This window comes from Chiloscyllium plagiosum, unplaced genomic scaffold, assembly GCF_037043375.1.
Source record: "Chiloscyllium plagiosum isolate Xiang-an unplaced genomic scaffold, Cpla_swu_hap1 HiC_scaffold_35, whole genome shotgun sequence".
NCBI classification, from domain to species: Eukaryota; Metazoa; Chordata; class Chondrichthyes; order Orectolobiformes; family Hemiscylliidae; genus Chiloscyllium; species Chiloscyllium plagiosum.
This window is the reverse complement of record NW_028270173.1, coordinates 35533588-35554985: the sequence shown is the minus strand read 5'-3', so window position 1 is coordinate 35554985 and position 21398 is coordinate 35533588. Positions and strand designations below refer to the sequence as shown.

Sequence of the window (21398 nt, the reverse complement as noted above, 5' to 3'; positions counted from 1 at the left end):
GTGGGAGGGGGAGTTTGGGGCTGCGCGGTAGCTCGGTGGTTAGCGCTGCTGCCTCACAGGTTCGATTCCAGCCTCGGCCGACTGTCTGTGTGGAGTTTGCACATTCTCTCCTGTAGGTTTCCTCTCGGCGCTCCGGTTTCCTTCCTCGGCTTTCAGTCCAAAGGTTAGGTCGATAGATCCATGCTAAATTGCCCTGCTATGTTCAGGGATGCGTTGGGGGGGGGGGGGGGGGGGGGGGTCAGGTGGCTGAGCCATGGGCAACGCAGGGTTACTGGGATAGGGTGAGTCTGGGTGGGATGCTCTCCGGAGAGTCGGTGTGGACTTGGCGGGCCGAATGGCCTGTTTCCACTGTGTAGGGAGTTTGAGTTGCTGATTTATTCACTTCTCCACACTGCCCGGATCCCTGTCTCCTGCATTCCCCACAACCCCAAGTGTGTGTGTGTGTGCAGAGTTTTCCCCAGCCTCAGCATTTCCACTGAGCGAAAGTGATGTCCTCTCCCCAGTCTGCCGGGGAGCGCTGCCTTCGTGTGATTCACTCAGCGCCGACGCTGCTGCTGCTCTGGATCTGGGAGGTGTGGACGCGCCGAGCTCGGGGGAGGAGGGAACTTTCGGCCCGTCTCCAGTGACACACACACACACACGGGCTCTCAGCGCATCAAGGCGGCCTCCAATTGGGAGCTTCAAAATGGAGCTGGCTCTGTTCAATCGGAGATTGCAGTAACCCGGGGTAGGAAACCCCCTTCAGAAACAGCCGGTGAGTGAGAGACACACAGCGACAAGAGAGAGAGAGGGAGAGGTGGTGGGGATAGTTTCTGGTGACTAGAGACTACTGCAGCCCAAGATCACTGAGGTATTACAATCGGTGAACAAAGTTAAAAATCACATAACACCAGTTTATAGTACAACAGGTTTATATCAGGTTTGGACTATAACCTGGTGTTGTGTGATTTTTATTTTGACCACCCCATTCCAACACCGGCACCTCCAAAATATGTAGACAGTCCGCGTGGACAGCAATACATTGCATTAATATAGCGCCCTTTAACGAGCAACTCTGCCCCGAGTGCGTTGGAGGAGCTCGGAAACCTTTTCCGTTTGCTTTCAGTGACAGTGCAGCGAACCATTTCCAAGCTCGTTACACTGAAATCGCTTCCTTTGTCTTCAGATATCTTTTTATTTTAAACATTGAATCCAAAATAGGTTCACAGAGCTCTTTCTACCATTCCAATAAATCCCGAATCATTGCTGCTGGTGGTGCTGGGGTTTGTAAAAGCTGACAGATTTACGGCTGTCTCCTGTACATTGTAAAGAGCGTGGGGAGCAGAGGTTCCCGCTCGGACGTTTTACATCCCGCGATTACAAATTTCTTTTAACTGCTTTCCAAGAAAACAGCTTCCTCAGACGTTGCCTGACCTCGGTATGAAATATTGACTCTCGGCTTTTCTAACCTCTTCTATTTTACTTCCATGTCTCTGTGTCTGTCTCTCTTTGGTTAGTCTTTGTTTCTCTCTCTCTCTCTCAATGAATTAAACTGGATTGTACAGAGTCGTGCTGAGCATGTACCAGACACTCTCTGTGGGATGAAGGGAGTGGAGAGAAACGGAATTAAACCAGTCCAACATCTCTTGTTCTGAAAAGAGGCATTCGGGACTTATTAATTCGTTCATTCACAGGACGTGGGCATCGCTGGCTGCGCCAGCACTTATTGCCCGTCTCTGATGGCCAGAGGGCAGTTAAGAGTCAACCGCATGGATGTGGGTCTGGAGTCACGTGTAGGCCAGACCAGGTAAGGATGGCAGTTTCCTTCCCTGAAGGATTTTTGTGAACCCAGATGAGCTCCCTCCCTCCCCCACGACAATCGACAATGGTTTCTCTCCACAGTTTCCAGAGTTTCTCCGGCTCTTTCTCCTTTATCTAGATCAGACATGGAGGAAAGGTGAGGAGTGCAGATGCTGGAGATCAGTATCTTCTAGGAGAAAGTATCTCCTGAGGAAGGGCTCATGCCCGAAACGTCGATTCTCCTGCTCCTTGGATGCTGCCTGACCTGCTGCGCTTTTCCAGCAACACATTTTCAGCTCTAGATCAGACATTTCAACATTCGCGCTACTTTGTTCTTAAACAGTCCCCCGAAGAAGGGTTACGCCCGAAACGCACACTTCTCCACCTCCTGATACTGCCTGGCTTGCTGTGTTCTTCCAGGCTCATGCCTGTCTACTTTGTTCTCAGTGCACAGACTTGTGTCTGACTCTGCGCGGACTGGGGATGGTCAATCTACTGTTCTTAACCGTAACTCAACGAGACAATGAGGCGTGACCTAGAAAAAGGCAAACGCGCGCCCAGAGTGCTGCAGAAACGCAACAGGTCTGGCAATATCTGTGCAGAGAGAAAGCAGAGTCACTGACTCGGGTTCGGTGACCTTTCTTCAGATTCCCCTCCTCCCCACCCCCTCTGTTTAAATTTCCGGTCTTGCCTTCATAACTCCAATCAAATGGCGGGAGGTGGAGCTCCTCTTCTCCGTAGTGCTCCGACTGTAATTACTTCTCATTTCGTGTGTTGTTTTCTTGTGTAAATCTCTGTGGAACGCACACTGGGCGGTAAAGATTAGTGATTCGGGCAGAGGTGCTGGGAGATTATAGGTATAGGGCCTTTAGGACCATGCGGAATCCTCAGTTGGGGTTGTTCCTGTCACTCTCTGGGATTCACATTTTACTGCCCAATCCGTAAATCTCCGGCTTCAGGACCAGTTCCTCATCTCCCTAATTCCTTTCCAAATCCCTTTAACTCCCTTTGTTCTCTATTTCAACCTCTTTCTCCCGAATCCCCCTGATCCCGTCTCTCGCTATCCCTCGCTTTATTCCATTTCACGCTCTTTTCTCTCGCTTTCCCCAATTGTCTGTCCCACATTACTTTGTTTTCTCTTTTTGGACTTCTTTCTCTTCTTGACAACTCTCTATCCCCACGTTTCTCTCCAACTCCCACGACCCCTTTCTCCCTTCGTTGCTTATTCTCTCTATTTCATCCTCACTCTCTCCCCATATCCCTTGTTTCTCTCATTCCTTCTTCCCTCAGCTGTCCTCTCCCTTTCCTTACTTCCGTCCCCTCCATCTCCCTCTTCCTTCACGCCCCCTCAACTCTATCAATCCCTCTCTCCCACCTCCCCCTCCTACTGCCTCCTCGAATATTCCTCCCTCTTTCCCCTTTCTCCTTATTTCCCACCTTTCCCCTCCCCACTCCCTCGCCCCGCCTCCACTTCATTGTATCTCTCTCATTCCCTCCCCTCCCACCCCGCGCTCTTTCCCTCCTCCACCCCCGTCTCTCCCCCTCTGTCTCTGCCCAAAACTCTCCCATAACGTTGTAATTTCCTAGGACTTGAATTCTTCTCCATCGATCCCTTCTGTTGACCCGGGATCCAGTCCCCCTCCTCCCCTCCCCACGATGAGGCGGCCCCGCCTCGCTGTCCGCAAAAGCCCGTTCCTCCACCAAATCCCCTCGGATGCCGCTAAAGAGATCCCCGAACTCGATATGTGAGCATCCGGAGCTGGTGCCGGGATAAAAGTCTGTCCCAGGATATCATCCTTCCCAAACTCTTTACTACCTCTGCTCTTCACGCCCCCCCCCATTCACTCTCCCCCCCTGTTCCCGGAGCTCTGCTCTCCCCAGGCTGCCCTGGCATTAAGACACTTGTCCCAGTGGGAGCAGTGGCAAATTCCCGAGTGGATTCGACTGGAGGCTGGCAGATTGGAAGAGTAAGATTGTAGTTTAGCAGCGACGCGCCGACTGAAGGAGAGGCGTCTAAACCATTGGGTCTGAGGATAACAGGTACTGCACAGGAGATTCCTGAATCGTATGGGAGATTTTAAAATTGTGCATAAGATCTGAAAATTGTATGGGTGATTTGCGAATCGCATGGGAGATTTCGGAATTGTATTCGAGAGTTGAGAACTGTCGGGCAGAGTTGAGAACAAAAATAGAAATTGCAGGGCAAACTCAGCAGGTTTGGTAGTGTCTGTGGATAGAAAGCTGAGTTAATGTTTCGGGTCCAGTTCTGAAGAAGTCACTGGAACCGAAACTTGAACTCTGCTCCCTTTCCACAGATGGTGCTGGACCTGCTGAATTTTCCAGTCATTTCTGATTTTGTTTCTGACTTTCAGCATTCAGTTCTTTGCATTTTTGGGGGGGGGGGGGGGGGTGGAGAATTGAAAGTCGTGCGGGATACTTAAGAATTGTATGGGGATTTGGGGAATCGTATGGGAGACTTGGGAGTTGTACAGGAGGGTTGGGAATTGTGGGGCTGGCTTCGGAAATGTTGGGAGAGTCGAGAGTTAGAGGGGAGGTTTGAGAATTGTATGGCAGATTTGGGAATTGTATGGCAGATTTGGGAATTGAGTGGAGAGTTGCGAATTCTATGGGAGACTGGGAATGGAATAGGAGATTTGAGAATTGTACAGGATATTTGGGAATTGTATGGAAGATTTGAGAATTATAGGAGATGTCTTACCGCAATCGAAGATTTTTTTTTCGACCTTTCACTCTGGTTCATGACATTTGAGAGTTGTAATAAATCCAATAACTGACCTTGAAGAAAACATGGGAGTTATGAAGGTTAAAGCTTCCAAACTGCACGTCCTAATCCCCATCGAATGTCTGGGTTCTGCTATCCATGGCGTTGTGGTAAGTTTTGGATAGAATGGTGACGTCTCAAAAGACCCCTTCTATCTCAGGGTGACCCCTCCCCTCCCCTCCCCTCCCCTCCCCTCCACTCCCCTCCCCTCCCCTCCCCTCCCCTCCCCTCCCCTCCACTCCCCTCCCCTCCACCCATTGATGGGTGTGGACCGACTGGACCACTTCCTGGGGCCCAGTTGGAACTGAAGCTGAAAAGCCTGCCTTTTCCATACCTCTTCCTCAGCTTTCAACTCCCGTTTCCAACTCTAGCCCAACCCCCTTCACCACTCCGACAACCGGAAAGCACTGGTGTGGATATGGAGATTTAACGGTAGGGTAAGGAATATCCTGCAATAATTTATCGATGGACAATGTTGTTATACAACAACCTGCTGGTCGGTTTTTATTGAAAATATCATTCCATGGAACGCAAGCGCTATTGACCAGGCCAGCCCTTAATTTCTTCTGAATTAAGTGGCTTACTCAGCATTTCAGAGCAACCACATTACTGCGTGGTCTGGAGTCACAAATGGCTCATGCCACGTAAGGATGGCAGATTTCCAAAACAGTAGTGAAACAGATTGCTTATTGTAGCGATTGCTGACGGCTCCAAAGCAATTTTTACTGAGGTCAGCTTTTTTTTTCTTTAAAAAAAACCCTGATTTTTAACTGATTGATGTAAAGTCTACGAGCGGGCCCAGCGGGATTTGCAAAGCACAGTCCCAGAGTTTGGGTTGTGGAGTGATTAATCCATGCAGTTACCCCTGCATCACACCAAGCAAAGCTAACCAACTACAAGGAACGGGGGTTTGAGGCTTATTATAGAGTCAACTAGGAGGCAAAGTTTGTTGGGAGTTTGGTTGAAGCTCAGACAGTTATTCGGGAGAGGTGATGGAATGAGTTTGTGGCAGGGTCACAAGTAACAGCTTTCATCTTACCGATACTAATTTCCCAAAGGAAATTTCTGCTCATTGCAATACCGGGTGTATGCAGTCTGTACAGATGTGTTGTATATGAGCGCATGTGCATGTACCGGCTGATTTATGCTGCTTCCCCGATACTAACTTTTTCCAAAACTCAACACCTCACATTTCTATTCCCCCTTGAGTGAGGACACTGAAAAGTACCTCCTACTCGCCTCTCCCAGTGGGAGCTGGAATATAACAGCGCCTCCTGCCGGTGCAGCCCAGTCTTACTCTGGAACCGCACCCAGTCTTGGACAGTGCTGACGTTCACTCAGTCATTCATTGTCCAACTTGGAGAACCAATTCCAGACCCTGGAGAAACTTTCTCCATTTGACGGTTAATAATGAAATATCCCTGAAAACACAAACAGCCGAATTACACAAGCCATAAATCAGCGTTACTGGAAATGAGTTTTTGATGAACAGCCAGATTTTGGAATTGTTCAGCTTTGCTGTCGGGTATTTAATGCTCCTGTCTGGCATCAAATTAACTCTCCCCAACATTTCATTTAATGTTGAAATCAGTGTGAGGGCATTAAATAAGCGGACATTGCCGAAGCACAAACTGGGCAAGATTAAAACGGCCCTCAGCTTGAAACTGTCTATAACGTCAAATCCAATTAGCCTGCTCTGAAGGTGAAATTATTTATATTGATCGGCACTCTGTGAAGTTAAGGTGAAACTAATAAGAAATCTCCACTGAACTAGGCAGAAAATATCACAACCACATCAAACACCAATGATGTCTGGAATCGACAATATCTAGGCCCAACATTCTCCCATTTCTGCAGACTGCTTCAGCATTTACATCCTCCCCCTGCTCTGTAACCTCTTCCAACCCTACACCCCATCCTTGCAACCACCTCCAGCCCTTCAACCCTCCCTGCCTTTAGACAGTACACTGCTCCCCATCAGCGTAAACCAGGACCAATACCTTGACCCACCCTCTATCCCTTCCAGTGCCTGCACCTCGCTGTATCTCTTCAACCTCCTCCAGCACCTACGACTCTCTTTATTTTAGTCACATCTACCGGTACCTGCTCTCCGTCCTATATCAGTAAACTCCTCTTGACCTACTACCCTCCCAATCTCTAGGTTCTGTTGTCTGCCTTTCCATGTTCATTCATTTCTCTCCACTATTTGAGGTACTGCTTGCAGCAGACTCAGCACGAAACCCTGGAATGTCCTCCCCACGCCTGATGTCTCTTAAGCTCTGACACCTCCAACAAACATTCCAGAAAAGGCACATTTGGGCTACATCCTGATATCTCCGTCGAAGGCTCGATTATTGTCAGATCGCACTGATGGGAGGAGCCTTGAGACCTTTTCATTATGTTAAAGATGCTATTTAAACACGAGCTGATGTTGGATATTTAAGCGAGAGATACTGAGTGTGTGTTGGGGTTTGTGTGTAGATGGTGAGAGCGTGTTGAGGTGTTTAACTGGAGATGGTGGGTGAGTGAGTGAGTGCCAGCAGTTTGAGTAGAGATGGTAAGAATATATGCAAAACTTTGGAGATGGTGGGTACATGTTGAGGCATTTGCAAATAGTGAGTGTGTGAGAGCAGTTTGACTGGAAAAGATGAGCGTGTGTGTTGTGGGGGTCTGCAGCAGTGACGTCGTGAGACAGACAGTGACTGTGGATTGTGACGATTATGGCGAAGGGGAGTAGAATTGCGCTGGAGGAAATGAGAAATTCAGAGACTATTTCTGCTTATGGTGAAGAAATTTATCATATCTTGTAGTATTATTCTCAAGAATGTGGTATAAATATCTGAGTTACTAATCTGCATATTATTCACAGCTCAGAGTAACACCTTATGTTGCAATATAGGCTGTGGGTTGGGTCACCAAACGTTTTTCAAATCAAACTGACAATTTTTCTATTCCAGTGTGGGTTATTGCTGACGTTGAGGGGAAATTATTGAGGAAAGAGAACATTATTTGTTTTTTTGCAGTTCCTCCTGATAGGTCCCGACAGATTTGATTCAATCCCAAAACAGATTCAAAGGCAAAATCCAAGCTGACAGTACTGAGGAAGTGCTGCACTAAGAGGGAAAGAGAGAGAGACAGTGATTGTTGCAGTGTCAAAGAGATCAAACTCAAGAAGTGCTGAACTGTCAGAGGGTCGATACTGAGGGAGTGGTGCACTGTCAGAGGGTCAATACAGAGGGAGTGCTGCATTGTCAGAGGGTCAGTACTGAGGGAGTGGATCACTATCAGAGGGTCAGTACGTGGGCTGAGAAGTGGTAGATGGAGTTTAATTTAGATAAATGCGAGGTGCTGCATTTTGGGAAAGGAAATCTTAGTAGGATTTATACACTTAATGGTAAGGTCGCAGGGAGCGTTTCTGAACAAAGAAACGTCGATAGCATAGTGAAGAAGGCTTTCTTTGCTTTCTTTTATTGGTCAGAGCATTGAGTACACGAGTTGGGAGGTCATTTTGCAGCTGTACAGGACATTAATTAGACCACCTTTGGAATATTATGTGCAATTCTGATATTGTGAAACTTGAAAGGGTTCAGAAAAGATTTACAAGGATGTTGCCAGGGATGGAGGATTTGGGCTATAGAGAGAGGTTGAATAGGCTAGGGCTTTTTTCACTGGAATGTCAGAGGCTTAGGGGTGACCTTCTAAGGTTTATAGAATCATGAGGGGCATGGATAGGGTAAATAGACAAGGTCTTTTCCCTGGGGTGGGAGAGTTGAGAATGAAGGGCATGGGTTTAGCGTAAGAGTGGAAAGATACAAAAGAGACCTAAGGGGAACTCTTTCACATAGAGGGTAGTACATGTATGGAATGAGCTGCCAGAGGAAGTAGAGGAGGCTGGAACAGTTGCAACATTTAAATGTCACCTACATGGGTATATGAATAGGAAGGGTTTGGAGGGATATGGGCCAGGTGCTGGCAAGTGGGATTAAATTGGGTTGGGAATATCTAGTTGGCATGGATGAGTTGGACCAAAGGGTCTGTTTCCATGCTGTACTTCTCTATGACTCTATGCACTGATAGAGGGTCAGTATTGAGGGAGTGTTGCACTGTCAGAGGGTCAGTACTGATGGAGTGCTGCACTGTCAGAGGGTCAGTATTGAGGGAGTGTTGCACTGTCAGATGGTCAGTACTGAGGGAATGCCACACTGTCAGAGGGTCAGTACTGAGTGCATACTGAGGGAGCTGCACTGTCAGAAGGTCTGTACAAAGATAGTGCTACACTGTCAGGGGATCAGTGTTGAGGGAGTGTACTGTTAGCAGGTCAGTACTGAGTGAGTGCAACACTATTAGATGGCCTGGACCAAGTAATGCTGCACCATCAGAGGGTCGCTGCAGAGGGAGTGCACTGTCTGAGGGTCAGTATTGAGGGAGTGCTGCTCTGCCAGGGGGTCTGTACTGAGGGAGTGCCACCCTATCTGAGGGTCAGGACTGAGGGGGTGCACTGTCAGAAGATCAGTACCGACGGAGTACACTATCAGAGGGTCAATATGCGGGAGTACACTGTTGGAGGGTCAGTACTGAGTGAGTGCAGCACTGTCGGAGTGTCAGTACTGAGGGAGTGTGGTACAGTCAGTGAATCAGTTCTGAGGGAGTGCCGCACTGTCAGAGGGTCAGTACTGAGGGAGTACCGCACTGTCAGAGGGTCAGTACTGAGGGAATGCTGCACTGTCAGACTATCAGTGCTGAGGGAGTGTGCTACAGTCAGTGAATCAGTTCTGAGGGAATGCTGCACTGTCAGAGTGTCAGTACTGAGGAAGTGCTACACTGTCAGAAGGTCATTACTGAGGCAGTGCCGCACTGTCAGATGGTCAGTACTGAGGGAGTGCACTGTCAGAGGGTCAGTACTGAGGGAGTACCGCACTGTCAGAGGGTCAGTACTGAGGGAATGCTGCATTGTCAGACTATCAGTGCTGAGGGAGTGTGGTACAGTCAGTGAATCAGTTCTGAGGGAGTGCTGCATTGTCAGAGTGTCAGTTCTGAGGGAGTGCTGCAGTGTCAGAGGGTCAGTGCTGAGGGAGTGCCACAATGTCAGACTATCAGTGCTGAGGGAGTGTGGTACAGTCAGTGAATCAGTTCTGAGGGAGTGCTGCACTGTCAGAGTGTCAGTACTGAGGAAGTGCTGCACTGTCAGCAGGCCTCTGGAAACTGCTTCAGGAATCTGTTGAGGCCAAAACATTAAAGACTGTGAGGAAGGATGTAGATGTAGTTCTTAGGACTAAATGGAACAAAGGGGTTGGGAAGAAAGTGGAATCAGGTGCTGACATGGATGGTCAGTCGTGATCATATTGAATGACCAAGTCGGCCCACAGGGCAGAATGACCTTCTCCTTCTCCTATACTCTGTGTTTCTACGGAAAAACGATGCAAATTCAAATGGTCAGTGCTGAGCAGGCACTGCACTGTTAGATGTAAAATTGAGGGAGAATTGCATTGTCAACTGTGAAATCTTTTAGCTGAGACTAAAACTTCTTTCTCTCTCAAGCTGATGTAAATGATACCTCAGCCAGTATGTTGAAGAGCAACAGGATTTATTCCAAATCAACATCATTGAATAAAACAGACATATTGGCCTTTTGTCTCATTTGGGATCTTGATCTATGTCTTTCAGTCTCCTCTCGCTGACTGCTGTGAATCATATTATTTCTGTGCAACGCCACTGCTACTGGGAGACAAAGTCTGAGGTTGATTAAGTAAAGGTCGATGGTCTGCGATACCTGTTCTGAAATCCATTGATTTGATTTCTTTCCTAACAGGGAACAGAGGAAGAGATGATCTATGGGAAACAGTGTCTGGTCAGGCAGCAGTCACCACCTTGGTTTCAAGTACTGACTGATCATCTGCCTGACACAGTAAACAGCTGGGAAAGACAGCCCGAATCCCAAGTCCCAGAACATCTGCACTAACACTGGTATGTGTGGCTGGAATTGTAACACCTGGAATATCAGCAGCAGCAACTGAAATAAATAACTGGAATCCAAACATCTGGATGACTAACACCAATGTTGGGGGAGAAAAAAACAGCTGGAAACCAAGCAACTGGAATACATAAATCAACACTGAGAAAAGCAACCAATGTTCTAACATCCAGGATATTGACACCAACACTGGGGAATAACAGTTGGAATCCAAAACCCAGACATTAATGCAAACATAAGGAAAAACAACTGGAATTTGAACTCTTGGAATATATGGACAGACTGAAATAAGCTCTTGTCTGAGTGAACTTATTAAATGGTCTCTTGAATTACTCCCCAATGGATTGAGGTCACCCCTTTCTAATAGAGGACTCAGTGAGAGTGGTTACATCCTGAATCACCCCCCAGAACGACTGAGATTCCCCTGTCTCGAAGTGGGGTCCAGTCAGAGTGATGCATCTATCCAGCCTGCTGCCCCTTCATGCCCTCTATGTGACCCTGTCTCTCTCTGCACAGCACTTCCCATCCTGGGGACACTATGACCTGTGTAAGACCCGGGTCCACTGGGACCAAGGGATGAGTTGGGATTACATGGCCTGCCAACCTGAGACCACCCTGCTCACCAGGTTCCTGAAGATCAGTCTGGATCCCCCCAACAGCACATGTGGAGAGACCCCCGAGATGTACTGCACTCTGGTGAGTACAACCTTTTCTGAAGCAGCCTCTGTTGTGTGTGGCACTGTGAACAGAGGCTCACTGAATGGCCTCTGTCAAAGTGAATTCTGTTTGCACTCTGACATTGGATTCATTACCAGATGCATGGAGTACAAAATCAAGGAATCAGTGATTTAAAAACCTTTAAATCAGTAGATAGACCCAAGACAAAATATGTAAAATATGATAAAACTTTGGTACAGTTTTGGTATTACTAGGGGAAGCAAAGAGGCAATACATTAATCATGATTGACTTTAATCTTATTGTAGATTGGGAAAATCAAATTGCAGAGAGAGCTACAAGAAAGAGTTGATAAAGTGTATTCATCACAATTTCCTCAAACAATACATTGTGTATCCAAACATTTGGATGTAGTGGTGTGTAATGAAGGAGGTTTAATCAATTATGTCAGAGGTAAGGATTTCCCCCCTTGGGAACAGTGAGCATAACATGGTGGAATTTAGCACTCAGTCTGAGAGTGAGAAATTTGAGTTGGAAACATGGTGCTGAGCTTAACAAAAGTTAATTACGTAAAGATGAAGGCAGAGTTCGCTGGAGTGGATGAGGAAAATTGTGTAGCTGTAAAGACAGTTGAGGGACAATGGCAGACATTTATTAAAGTAGCTCATGGCTCATCGCATAGAAATAGCTGAGCAAGGAAGCGGGATTCAGGAAGTCGATAAACCAACCGTTGCTAACTGAGAAAGTGAAGATTCATAAGGAAAGAAAGTTAAGGAACAAAAAGTGAACTTGGCAAAGATTAGCAATGAACTGAAGAATTGGGAAAGTTTTAAAAGCCAACAAAAGATGACAAAAATAGAATAATTGAAGTATGAGGGGAATATAGAAGAACTAAAGGTTGAAATGTCAATAAGCCCCCTGGACCTGAGGGTTGGCATAATAGGATTTTAAAGGAAGCAGCTACAGAGATAATGAATGTGTTGGTAATAATATTGTGAGAATCCTAATATTTTGAAAAAGTCCCAGATGACTGGAAAACTGCCATCACAGACTGTCCTTATTTGAAAAGGGAGGGAGGGAATTAGCTTAACATCTGCCATTGGAAAAATATTGGAGTCTATTATAAAGGATGCAATAGCACCATATTCAGAACCACATAATATAATCAGGCAGAGTCAGCATGGCTGTTTGAAGAGGAACTCATTTGTTTGAATTATTTGAGGAGGTAATAAACAGTATAGATAAAAGGGAATCAGTATTATAAGAGAGTTGGATTTCCACAAGGTGCTTGGAAACGTACCACGCATGAGGGTAGTTAATAACATAATCTACTGTATTGGGTGTAGCACAATAGCGTGAAGAGAAGAGTGCCTAACTAACAGAAGACAGAGTAATCTAAGAATAGCAAGTTATAACTAATGGAGTGCCACAAAGATCAGCACTAAGGCTCTTATTTTCTGCAATAAATAACAATTACTTAGATGGTAGAAGTGAATGTACTATTTTCAAGTTTATGGATGACATAAAATTAGTTGGGAGGGTAAGCAGTTTAGATGATACAAAGACTCTACGGAGGGACATAGTTAAGTGAGTGAAAACACACTTGACAGATTAAGTATAATGTGAGTTATTATGAGGTTATACATTTGTCAGGAGTAAGAGAAAAACTGAATGTTAGTTAAAGGGAGGTAGGAACTGCAGAAAGCACAGCACAGAGGGACATGTGGGTTCTCATTCATGGTGGCACAGTGGTTAGCACCGCTGCCTCACAGCACCAGAGACCCGCGTTCAATTCCCGCCACAGGCGACTGACTGTGTGGAGTTTGTACATTCTTCCCGTGTCTGCGTGGGTTTCCTCCGGGTGCTCCGGTTTCCTCCCACAGTCCAAAGATGTGCAGTCAGGTGAATTGGCCACGCTAAATTGCCTGTAGTGTTAGGTAAGGGGTAAATGTAGGGGTATGGGTGGGTTGCGCTTCGGCGGGTCGGTGTGGATCTGTTGGGCCGAAGGGCCTGTTTCCACACTGTAATGTAATGTAATCTAATCTAGTTACAAAAAGACAATGTCCAAGTTCAGCAGGCATTAGGGAAATCAAATAGAAGGTTGGCCTTTATTTAATAGGGAATGGAGTGCAACAGGAGGGAGGTCTTTCTGAAACTGTGTAAGGCATGAATCCGATCACATCTACAACATTGTGAACACCTTTGGTCACTTGCTAAAGTAAGATAATGACATGGCAGGCAGTTCAGAGAAGGTTGAAGCTGAAACTTTATTGCTGGAACAGCACAGCAGGTCAGGCAGCATCTAGGGAACAGAAGATTCGACGTTTCGGGCACATGCCCTAGATGCTGCCTGACCTGCTGTGCTGTTCCAGCAATAAAGTTTCAGCTTTGATCTCCAGCGTCTGCAGACCTCACTTTCTCCTCCCAGTTCAGAGAAGGTTCACTCACTTGATTCCCAGTATCGAGTGATTTTCTTATGCTTGTACACATTAGAATTTTGAAGAATGAGAGGAGACCTTATTGAAATCTATGAATTTTTAGGAGGTTTTTCAGAGCAGGTGTGGAGAAGTTGCTACACCTTCTGAGAGAATTGGGGATAGAGAGAATAATCTCAGATTAAGGGGTTGCCTAATTAGTACTGAGATTAGGAGAATTTTTTCATGCCAAATGTGTGGAATGTTTTACCACAACCTCTTAGGGTTAGGTGATTAAGTATATTCAAGGTTGAGACAGACAGACTGTTAATCAGTATGGGAATTAAAGGCTGTGGGGAAAAAGCAGGAAGAAGTTTCAGGTCAGTAATGATCTCATTGAATAAAGGAGCAGACTTGATGGGCCGAATGGTCGAGATCTATTCCTGTGGCTTATAGTCTTATGGTCTTGAAGAGGTTACTGAGGCCAGTTACTGTAATAGTTCCAAGGATGAGGACACTCAGTTTGTATGGAGAGTCTGAAGAGACTAAAATGATGTCTCGAGTGGGGAATCAGACCAATTCTGTTTCTGCTCACTGATGTTTATAATGTGCACTCTCTTCAGGGCTTCTGTGAAACATTTCATTTGATGAAGTTCAGACATCAGCCAAAACACATGGTACTGGATTCTTGTAGATGTTGCAATCTCACAGTGTCTGACCAAATGATTTGATGGGATTTCAGCCCTATAAACTATCCTGCAATAAAGTCATTGAGATGTAAATTCACAATTGTTTCTAAGTAATAATTTTCCTGTCATTACTTTAATCATTTCCTCTGGATAATTGGTTTTGTCATTACTGTTAGAGGGGAAAAGCCCTGAATTAATAATCAGCCACATGTTTCAGCAATAATTGAACTGGATCTTTTAGTACAGGTTGTGTAGTTTGTCAGAGGGAATTCTTATGCAAGTTAATTAGTAATCTGGTGTAACTATCATGTAGGTCTTTGAAGTAAAACTTACAACTGTTCCGTATATTGCAATGTCAAAAATGGGTCTAAAACATTGGCTGGATCCAGTGAGACCAGACTCTCTATTACTGTTTCAGGGTATCCCAAAGTACTTCACAGTTAATTACATACTCCTTGAGCTGTGGTCACTCTGTAATGCACAAAACACACCCGTCAACCAGTGCACACACAGCACAATCTCACAGAGAGCAACAATGTAATGTTCAGATCATCTGTTTAAAATGATATTTCTTGAGGGTGACATACTGGCATTCTGTCTGCCCCATTGGGGTTTAATAGGCCAGTTAGTGACTGAAAGACTTATCCAAATTTTGAGACCTTTATCCCATAGTATTTTTTAAAAATTCTGTAGCTGTTTTTTGACACATACCCTTTTTCCTTCTTTCCCAATCTGTTCCATCTCCTGAATTTTGCGTCTCTGATTCTGTATTCAGTGTGAGTGGGTGAGTGAGACGGAAAGACTCCAGGGTGAGAATGCATTCAGACTGTGGCTGTGACGTCAGTACAAAGATGCTAATTCCTGTAGAGATGCTGTGATGATATAATATGCTGGGGGTAGGTACAGTGGTGTAAGAATTATGTTACTGGAGCAGTAATCAGAGAGAATGTTCCAGTCTCACAATGACCTTTGAGCTGGACTGAGTGAGATATTGTGAGTCTTGCTGTTGACCAGTCCCATTATTGATCTCCTTTTTACCACCTTATCTCAACAGGCAGCACAATTCAACAGAAACTCTGCTTGTTCCCTCGATAGCACTGGCAAAAGTTCACAGATCGAGTTCTCAACCTGTCACACTGCTCTTATCTCTCATTCCTTCACAATTCCAGTACACTCACTCACTCACAAATACAAGGAAGGAAACAAGTAGCCAGTCACTATTACCGTTTAATAAACAAAATTGAATGTAAGTGTAGCTGCCCCTCTCAGCTTTTCATGAAAACAGCAAAACCGCAGATTAATTTATCAATTGTATGTTTGAGTCAGAATGAAATGGAATGAACTTAATCTACTTTACATTTCAATAGATTTTTCTAACTGCAAATTAGATGAAATATAAATATAAATTAGAGATCAGTAATGGTAGCATAGTGGTTATGCTTTGGAACTAATAATCCAGACATCTTGTCTAATGACCACAGACATGAGTTCAAATTCCATGGAGCAGCTGGGGAGTTTAATTTCAGCTATTTAAATAACCCTGGAATGAAAGCATAATATCAGTGACGGTGATCATGGAACTACCAGATTGTCATAAAGCAAAATCTATTTCACAATCCTTACTCACTCTGGGCTATATGTAAACCCAGATGTACAGCAATATAGTTCCCTCTGAACTGCCCTCTCAACTGATTGAAATGAGATACTCAATGATCAAAGAGGTGGTTTGCCGTTACCTGAATAAGGGCAATTAGGGATGGACCGTATGGATTGAGAGAGACACAATAAAAGGTCACTGGACTCGAAATGTTAACTCTGCTTTCTCTCCACAGATACTACCAGATCTGCTGTGCTTCTCCAGCAATTTGTGTTTTTGTGTGTTTCAGTTCAGCTTCTGCAGTTCTTTGAGTGAGGAGAGAAATAGTTTGTGAATTGTTTAAAGGAGGGATGATTTGTAAATGGATTTGAAGCAGAGATGATGGTTTATGAATAGAGTTAATTTCCCTGTGGGTCAGCCGTGTTGTATTGAGCTCTGGTACTGCCTGCTGTTTTCTTCTTCGTGCTGTTGCAGTTCTTTAATCTTTCACAGTTTTGCTTCTTGTTCATTTTGTGGTCAGAGTTTGCCTTTTTTTCACTTTAGTTAAAAGATGCTGGGAGTATCGAGTAAGTAGATAAATGGAAAAAAGTGATGCAGGACTGTATGAATTCACACTGTCGCTCTGACATCTTCAATAATCATTTCCAATCACCACAGCTACTTATATTTATATAGTACTTTCAACATAGCAAGACATCTAATAATATAGGAGTGAACCAGATAGAGATTTTCAATTGAACCCCGTGAGATATTATGACATATGAGCAATAACCTGGTTAAAGAAGTCAGTGTTGTACAGAGTCTTGAAGGAGGAGAGGTCCGAGAAAATGTGGGGATGTTTTAGGACAGATCTGTTCACCATACAGTTCTGGAGATGTTCAAGAAAGCAAAACAAGATCAGCAGGAATGCCTTACTGAGATTTTGGAAATTGAGGATACAGAGACAAAGAAGTATGATAAAATGTGAACACAAAGATATAAATTTGAATATTGAGAAGTTCCATACTCAGAGAGATCAACCAGGAAAGAATTGGAATAGTGAACAGTAGAGGGGACGATGTCAGCAGTAGATCAGCTAACACAGGGGGAGACACTTGCGAATGCTGTGGTGGTGGAAGTGGACAGTTTTGCTGATGGAGAGGAGATGATCATTTTCTTTTTTTTCTTCCAGACTAAAAGGCGTCACTTAATTCCCATCGATCTCAACATTGTAAGTGGAATATTCTGCTGATTCTGTAATCCCCAATTTGATTAATCACTGGCACCAGTTCAAACTATTCACATCCAATTCCACCCTAGTGTCAATTTGTTCATTGATCTGAGTGTATCTCAGGCTAGTAATCAAACTCACGGTGACTCTGCATAAAATAATAGATCGGCAACATCTGGAATACAGTGTACAGGATGGATTCCTCACTGTACAAAGGAAATGGGACACTGGATGTAATGACACAGTTGTAATGTGACCAAGAGATAGATGAAAAACTGCACATGGAGACGCAATGTGACCCAGAGAGAGATAGAACACAGGATATAAAGATACTCAAGAGTTTGGTTTTCAGTTACTTGTCATTTAAAAGATTATCAAGTCACACAGTCAGAGCCAGTGAGAGATAGAACATTTGGATACAGTGAGACATAGTGTGGCCCAGAAAGAGATGGAACATTGTTTACAGTATGACCCAGAGAGAGATAGGGCACTGGATATAGTGAGACACAGCGTGACCCAGAGAGAGATATAGGGCACTGGATACAGTGAAACACGGTGTCACGCAAAGAGAGATGGAACACTGGTTACAATGTGACACAGAGAGAGTTAGGACACTGAACACAGTGAGACACAGTGTGATCCAAAGACAGATGGAACACTGGGTCCAATGCCACAAAATCTGTTTGAGAGAGAGAGAGATGGAGCACTCGGCAAGTGCAACACGGTGCGACCTAGAGACAGATGGTAAACTGGGTACAGTACAACACAGTGTGGAACATATGATCAAAGAAATAAAAGCATAGCGAGACCATTCAGTTCCTTGAGCCTGCCCTGTCATTGAATAGGATTTTGGCTGATCTGTTACATTTTGAAATCCATGTTCTCATCCACCACAATGGCCTTTGATTCCCTTGTCTAACAAGAGTCTACTTTCAACTCTGACTCTCCAGCATCTGCAGTCCTCACTTTCTCTGAGTCTATTTACCTCTGCCTTAAAATTATTCTATGACCCAGCTTCCCCTGCCTTCTGAGGTAGGAAGTTCCGAAGTCTACAAATCTCTTTGAAGAATGAAATCTCCACATTTCAGTCCAAAAAGACTGATCCCTAATGTTAAAGCTCTAACCTCCTACTTCAAGACTCATCCACAAGAGAAACATCCTTTCCAGGTCCAACTTGTCAAGACCTATCAGGATCTTAAACACTTCAATCGAGTCATCCCTCATTCTTCTAAATTCCAGTTGGAAAAAAACTAGCCTGTCCAAACTGTCTTCAGAAAACTATCCACTCATTCCAGTTATCAATCTAATAAACTTCCTCTGAACCACCAACATATTTACATCATTTCTTAAATAAGGAGCAATATTCAAGATGTGTGTCTCACAGATGCTCTGTATTACCGGAGCATAACACGCTTACTTTTACATACAACTGCAGCAGTGATAAAGGTTAGGATTCTATTAGCCTCCTTGATTAGGTACTGTACCTGCATACCAATTTTGTTCTGGCACATGCACTAGAACAACAAGACCTGTCTGGAGCTCAAAATTCTGCAGCCGTTCTCCCTTCAAGTAATACTTTGCTGCCCCATTCCTCTTGCTGAGGTGAAAACTTCACAAATTTCCTAACATTACACTGTATTTGTTTGATATTTGCTCACTTGACATATCCATAATCTGTCTGCAGACTCCTTATATTTTGTTCACAACCCTCTTTCTTTCTCATCTTGGCGTCATCTGTAAATTTAGCTACCATGTCGTCGACTCCTCGTTGGCAGAAAGTAGAAAAAGTTGAAGCCACAGCTTAGGCCCTGAGGGATTGCCGATCTGACAAGGATCCAGATCCGTTCTCACTGTTTTCTGCCAACCAGGCAACCTTCTTTTCAATATGTTACCCCCTGCACCATGAGCTTTTAATTTCCACAAAACCTTTTGATGTGGCACCTTATCACTTTGTCGCTATAAAAAGCAATGCTACTCCTTCAAAGAATGCTAATGAATTGTTTAAACGTCATTTTCATTCCACAAAACTATGCCAATATTTCCTGATTATCTTGAGATTTTCTAAATGCAGAGCTATAACCTCTTTAATAATGGGTTCTTCCCAAGACTGAAATCAAGCTAATCGTGACCTATATATTCCTGATTTTAGCCTCCTTTCTTCCTTCCAAATCCTGCTTGAAACGTATTACTGGAGAGTTTTTAGATCCACTATAGTGAAATACAAGTGCAAAATATTTGCTCAATTCATCCAACCTTTCCTTATTATCTATTATTAACTCCCCAATCTTGCTTTCTGGAGGAGCAATTTACACTTATTTTTAAATACCAGCAGAACTTTTTGCTATCTGTATTTTTTTTAAGCTCCTAGCTAATTTCCTTTATATCTGCTTCTTCCTGATTTACCTTGCACTTTCTACCATCCTTTATATTCTGAGCAATTATCTGACCTGCCACTCATTATTGTGTGGTTGTATCTCAGAATGGGCAGCATGGTGGCTCAGTGGTCAGCATTGCTATTTCATAGCGACAGGGACCCAGGTTCGATTCCAACCTCGGGCAACTGTCTGTGTTTCCTCCCACAGTCCAAAGATGTGTGGATTAGCCACAGGAAATGCAAGGTTACAGGAATTGGTTGGGGATGTGGGTCTGAGTGGGATGCTCTTCAGAGGGGCAGTGTGGATTCAATGGGCCAAATGGCCTGCTTCCACATTGTAGGGATTCTAAGAATTACAGAATTGTTAGGATGCATCCAGCCTATCATGTTTGCATTGGATCTACTATCTAATGCTCATCTCTTGCCTTTTCCCCATCTTCCTTCACACTATCGGTATCCAAACACTATCCAGTGCCCTCCTGAATGCCTCAATTGAATCTGCTTCCACCAGATTTCCAAGCAGTGTGGTCCATACCCTGACTACTCACTGTGTCAGTTGCTATCTCAAAATTGATGCTTTCCCTCACTCCTCCCTTCTCCCTTTATAACTGTTCATTACAATAGAAATATACTTTCTCTGCAATGTCTCCTTAAATATATGCCACTGTGTATGTACTGACCTGCCCCCCCAAGCCTCATATCACAGTTCACTTCAGCTGGCACAGCTTTCATTTCCAGATGGTTGCCCTTATTTAAGCTTAAAATACTAATCTTAAACCCTACATTGTCCCTTTCAAACTGAATGCAAAACTCAATCACATTGTAGCCACTGTTACCGAGAGGTGCCTTTACTCTGAGACCATTAATTAATCCTGTTTCATTACACAATACCAACATCGTATAATCTTCTCTCTTTCAGAGTATGCTACTGTAAAAAAAACTGACTTGAAAGTATTCTATGAGCACATATGCAGACTATTACTGGCAGTCTGATTTCTTTTAATTTGATTTGTACACCCTTGATTATTTCATTCCCATCATCACAAGGACCTAATATTTATTCTTGCATAAATATTCCAACATGGTGGAAGCTATGCCCTCCTGTTGACTACTTCCCACAGTGACTTATTTCCCCTTTTATTCCTCATCCAAGTCCTGATCTGCTGGGACAATATCATTGTTCAAAGAAAATTTGCACAAATACAGTTTGTGCAAAGGATCTTCTCTAACCAGTTGGAGAACGAGTGGGAAACCCAAGTTACGCCGCTCTGCTGCTATTTAAATGCAGTCAGCTGGGTAGACCGGCCTTCCACCTGATCAACAGCCGGTCTGGTGGAAATTCCAGTCCAAAGGAGCTGCCAGATAGATGGAACTAGCAGCTGTCCAATGCCAGCAGTGGGGGTCATTGGGAGCAGTGGCTAATGCCAGAAATGCTCCATAACCCTCACCAACGAAATGTGTTGGACTCCTGGACTTAGGTAAGTAAGCAGGATGGTGTTCATGGGGAAGGTATATTCCAGCCATAGGTGGAAAGGAGAACTTTCAGTGAGTGGGGTGGAGAATGGTTACCACTAAGTTTGGGGAATTAGGTTAGATAGAAGATGGGTATAGCGCTGGCTTTCAGGAGGCATCCAATATCAAGTACGCTGATTGCGTACCGAATGCCTATCAATGTGGCTTGCCTTGGAAGGACCTTGTAGAACAAAATGCCCCCAGCCACTATTTCTACCTCCTGCTCTCCAACCAATTCGAGCCACAGTCTCTGCACTAAGTATATTCCATCCTGTGTCTTACTGACCAGTGTTCCAATTCTCTCTCTCCCTCTCTCTCTCTGTCACTTAGTGTCACATTCTGCATTACTGTACTCATGTGTCCCATCTCTGTGCATCATACTTTAAGTCATAGT

The 21398-nt window shown here is 44.5% G+C and overlaps 1 protein-coding gene across 7 annotated transcripts in view; it reads left to right on the top strand.

Moving 5' to 3' along the window:
* Positions 1 to 617: 617 nt before the first annotated feature.
* The window catches only part of LOC122541315 (netrin-G1-like), a 95176-nt gene continuing 74395 nt past the window's right edge, over positions 618 to 21398 (top strand). For 3 of the 7 annotated variants that reach the window (XM_043677956.2, XM_087979511.1, XM_043677951.2), the window contains exons 1-3: positions 3616 to 3819; positions 10371 to 11228; positions 17080 to 17118. In XM_043677956.2, coding sequence (XP_043533891.1) covers positions 10986 to 11228; positions 17080 to 17118 — 282 coding nt within the window. In that variant the 5' untranslated portion in view covers positions 3616 to 3819; positions 10371 to 10985. Of the gene's footprint in view, positions 755 to 1686; positions 1787 to 3615; positions 3820 to 10370; positions 11229 to 17079; positions 17119 to 21398 lie in introns of those variants that run through there. The other 4 variants (XM_043677952.2, XM_087979510.1, XM_043677955.2 and 1 more) reach the window with 4 other exon arrangements.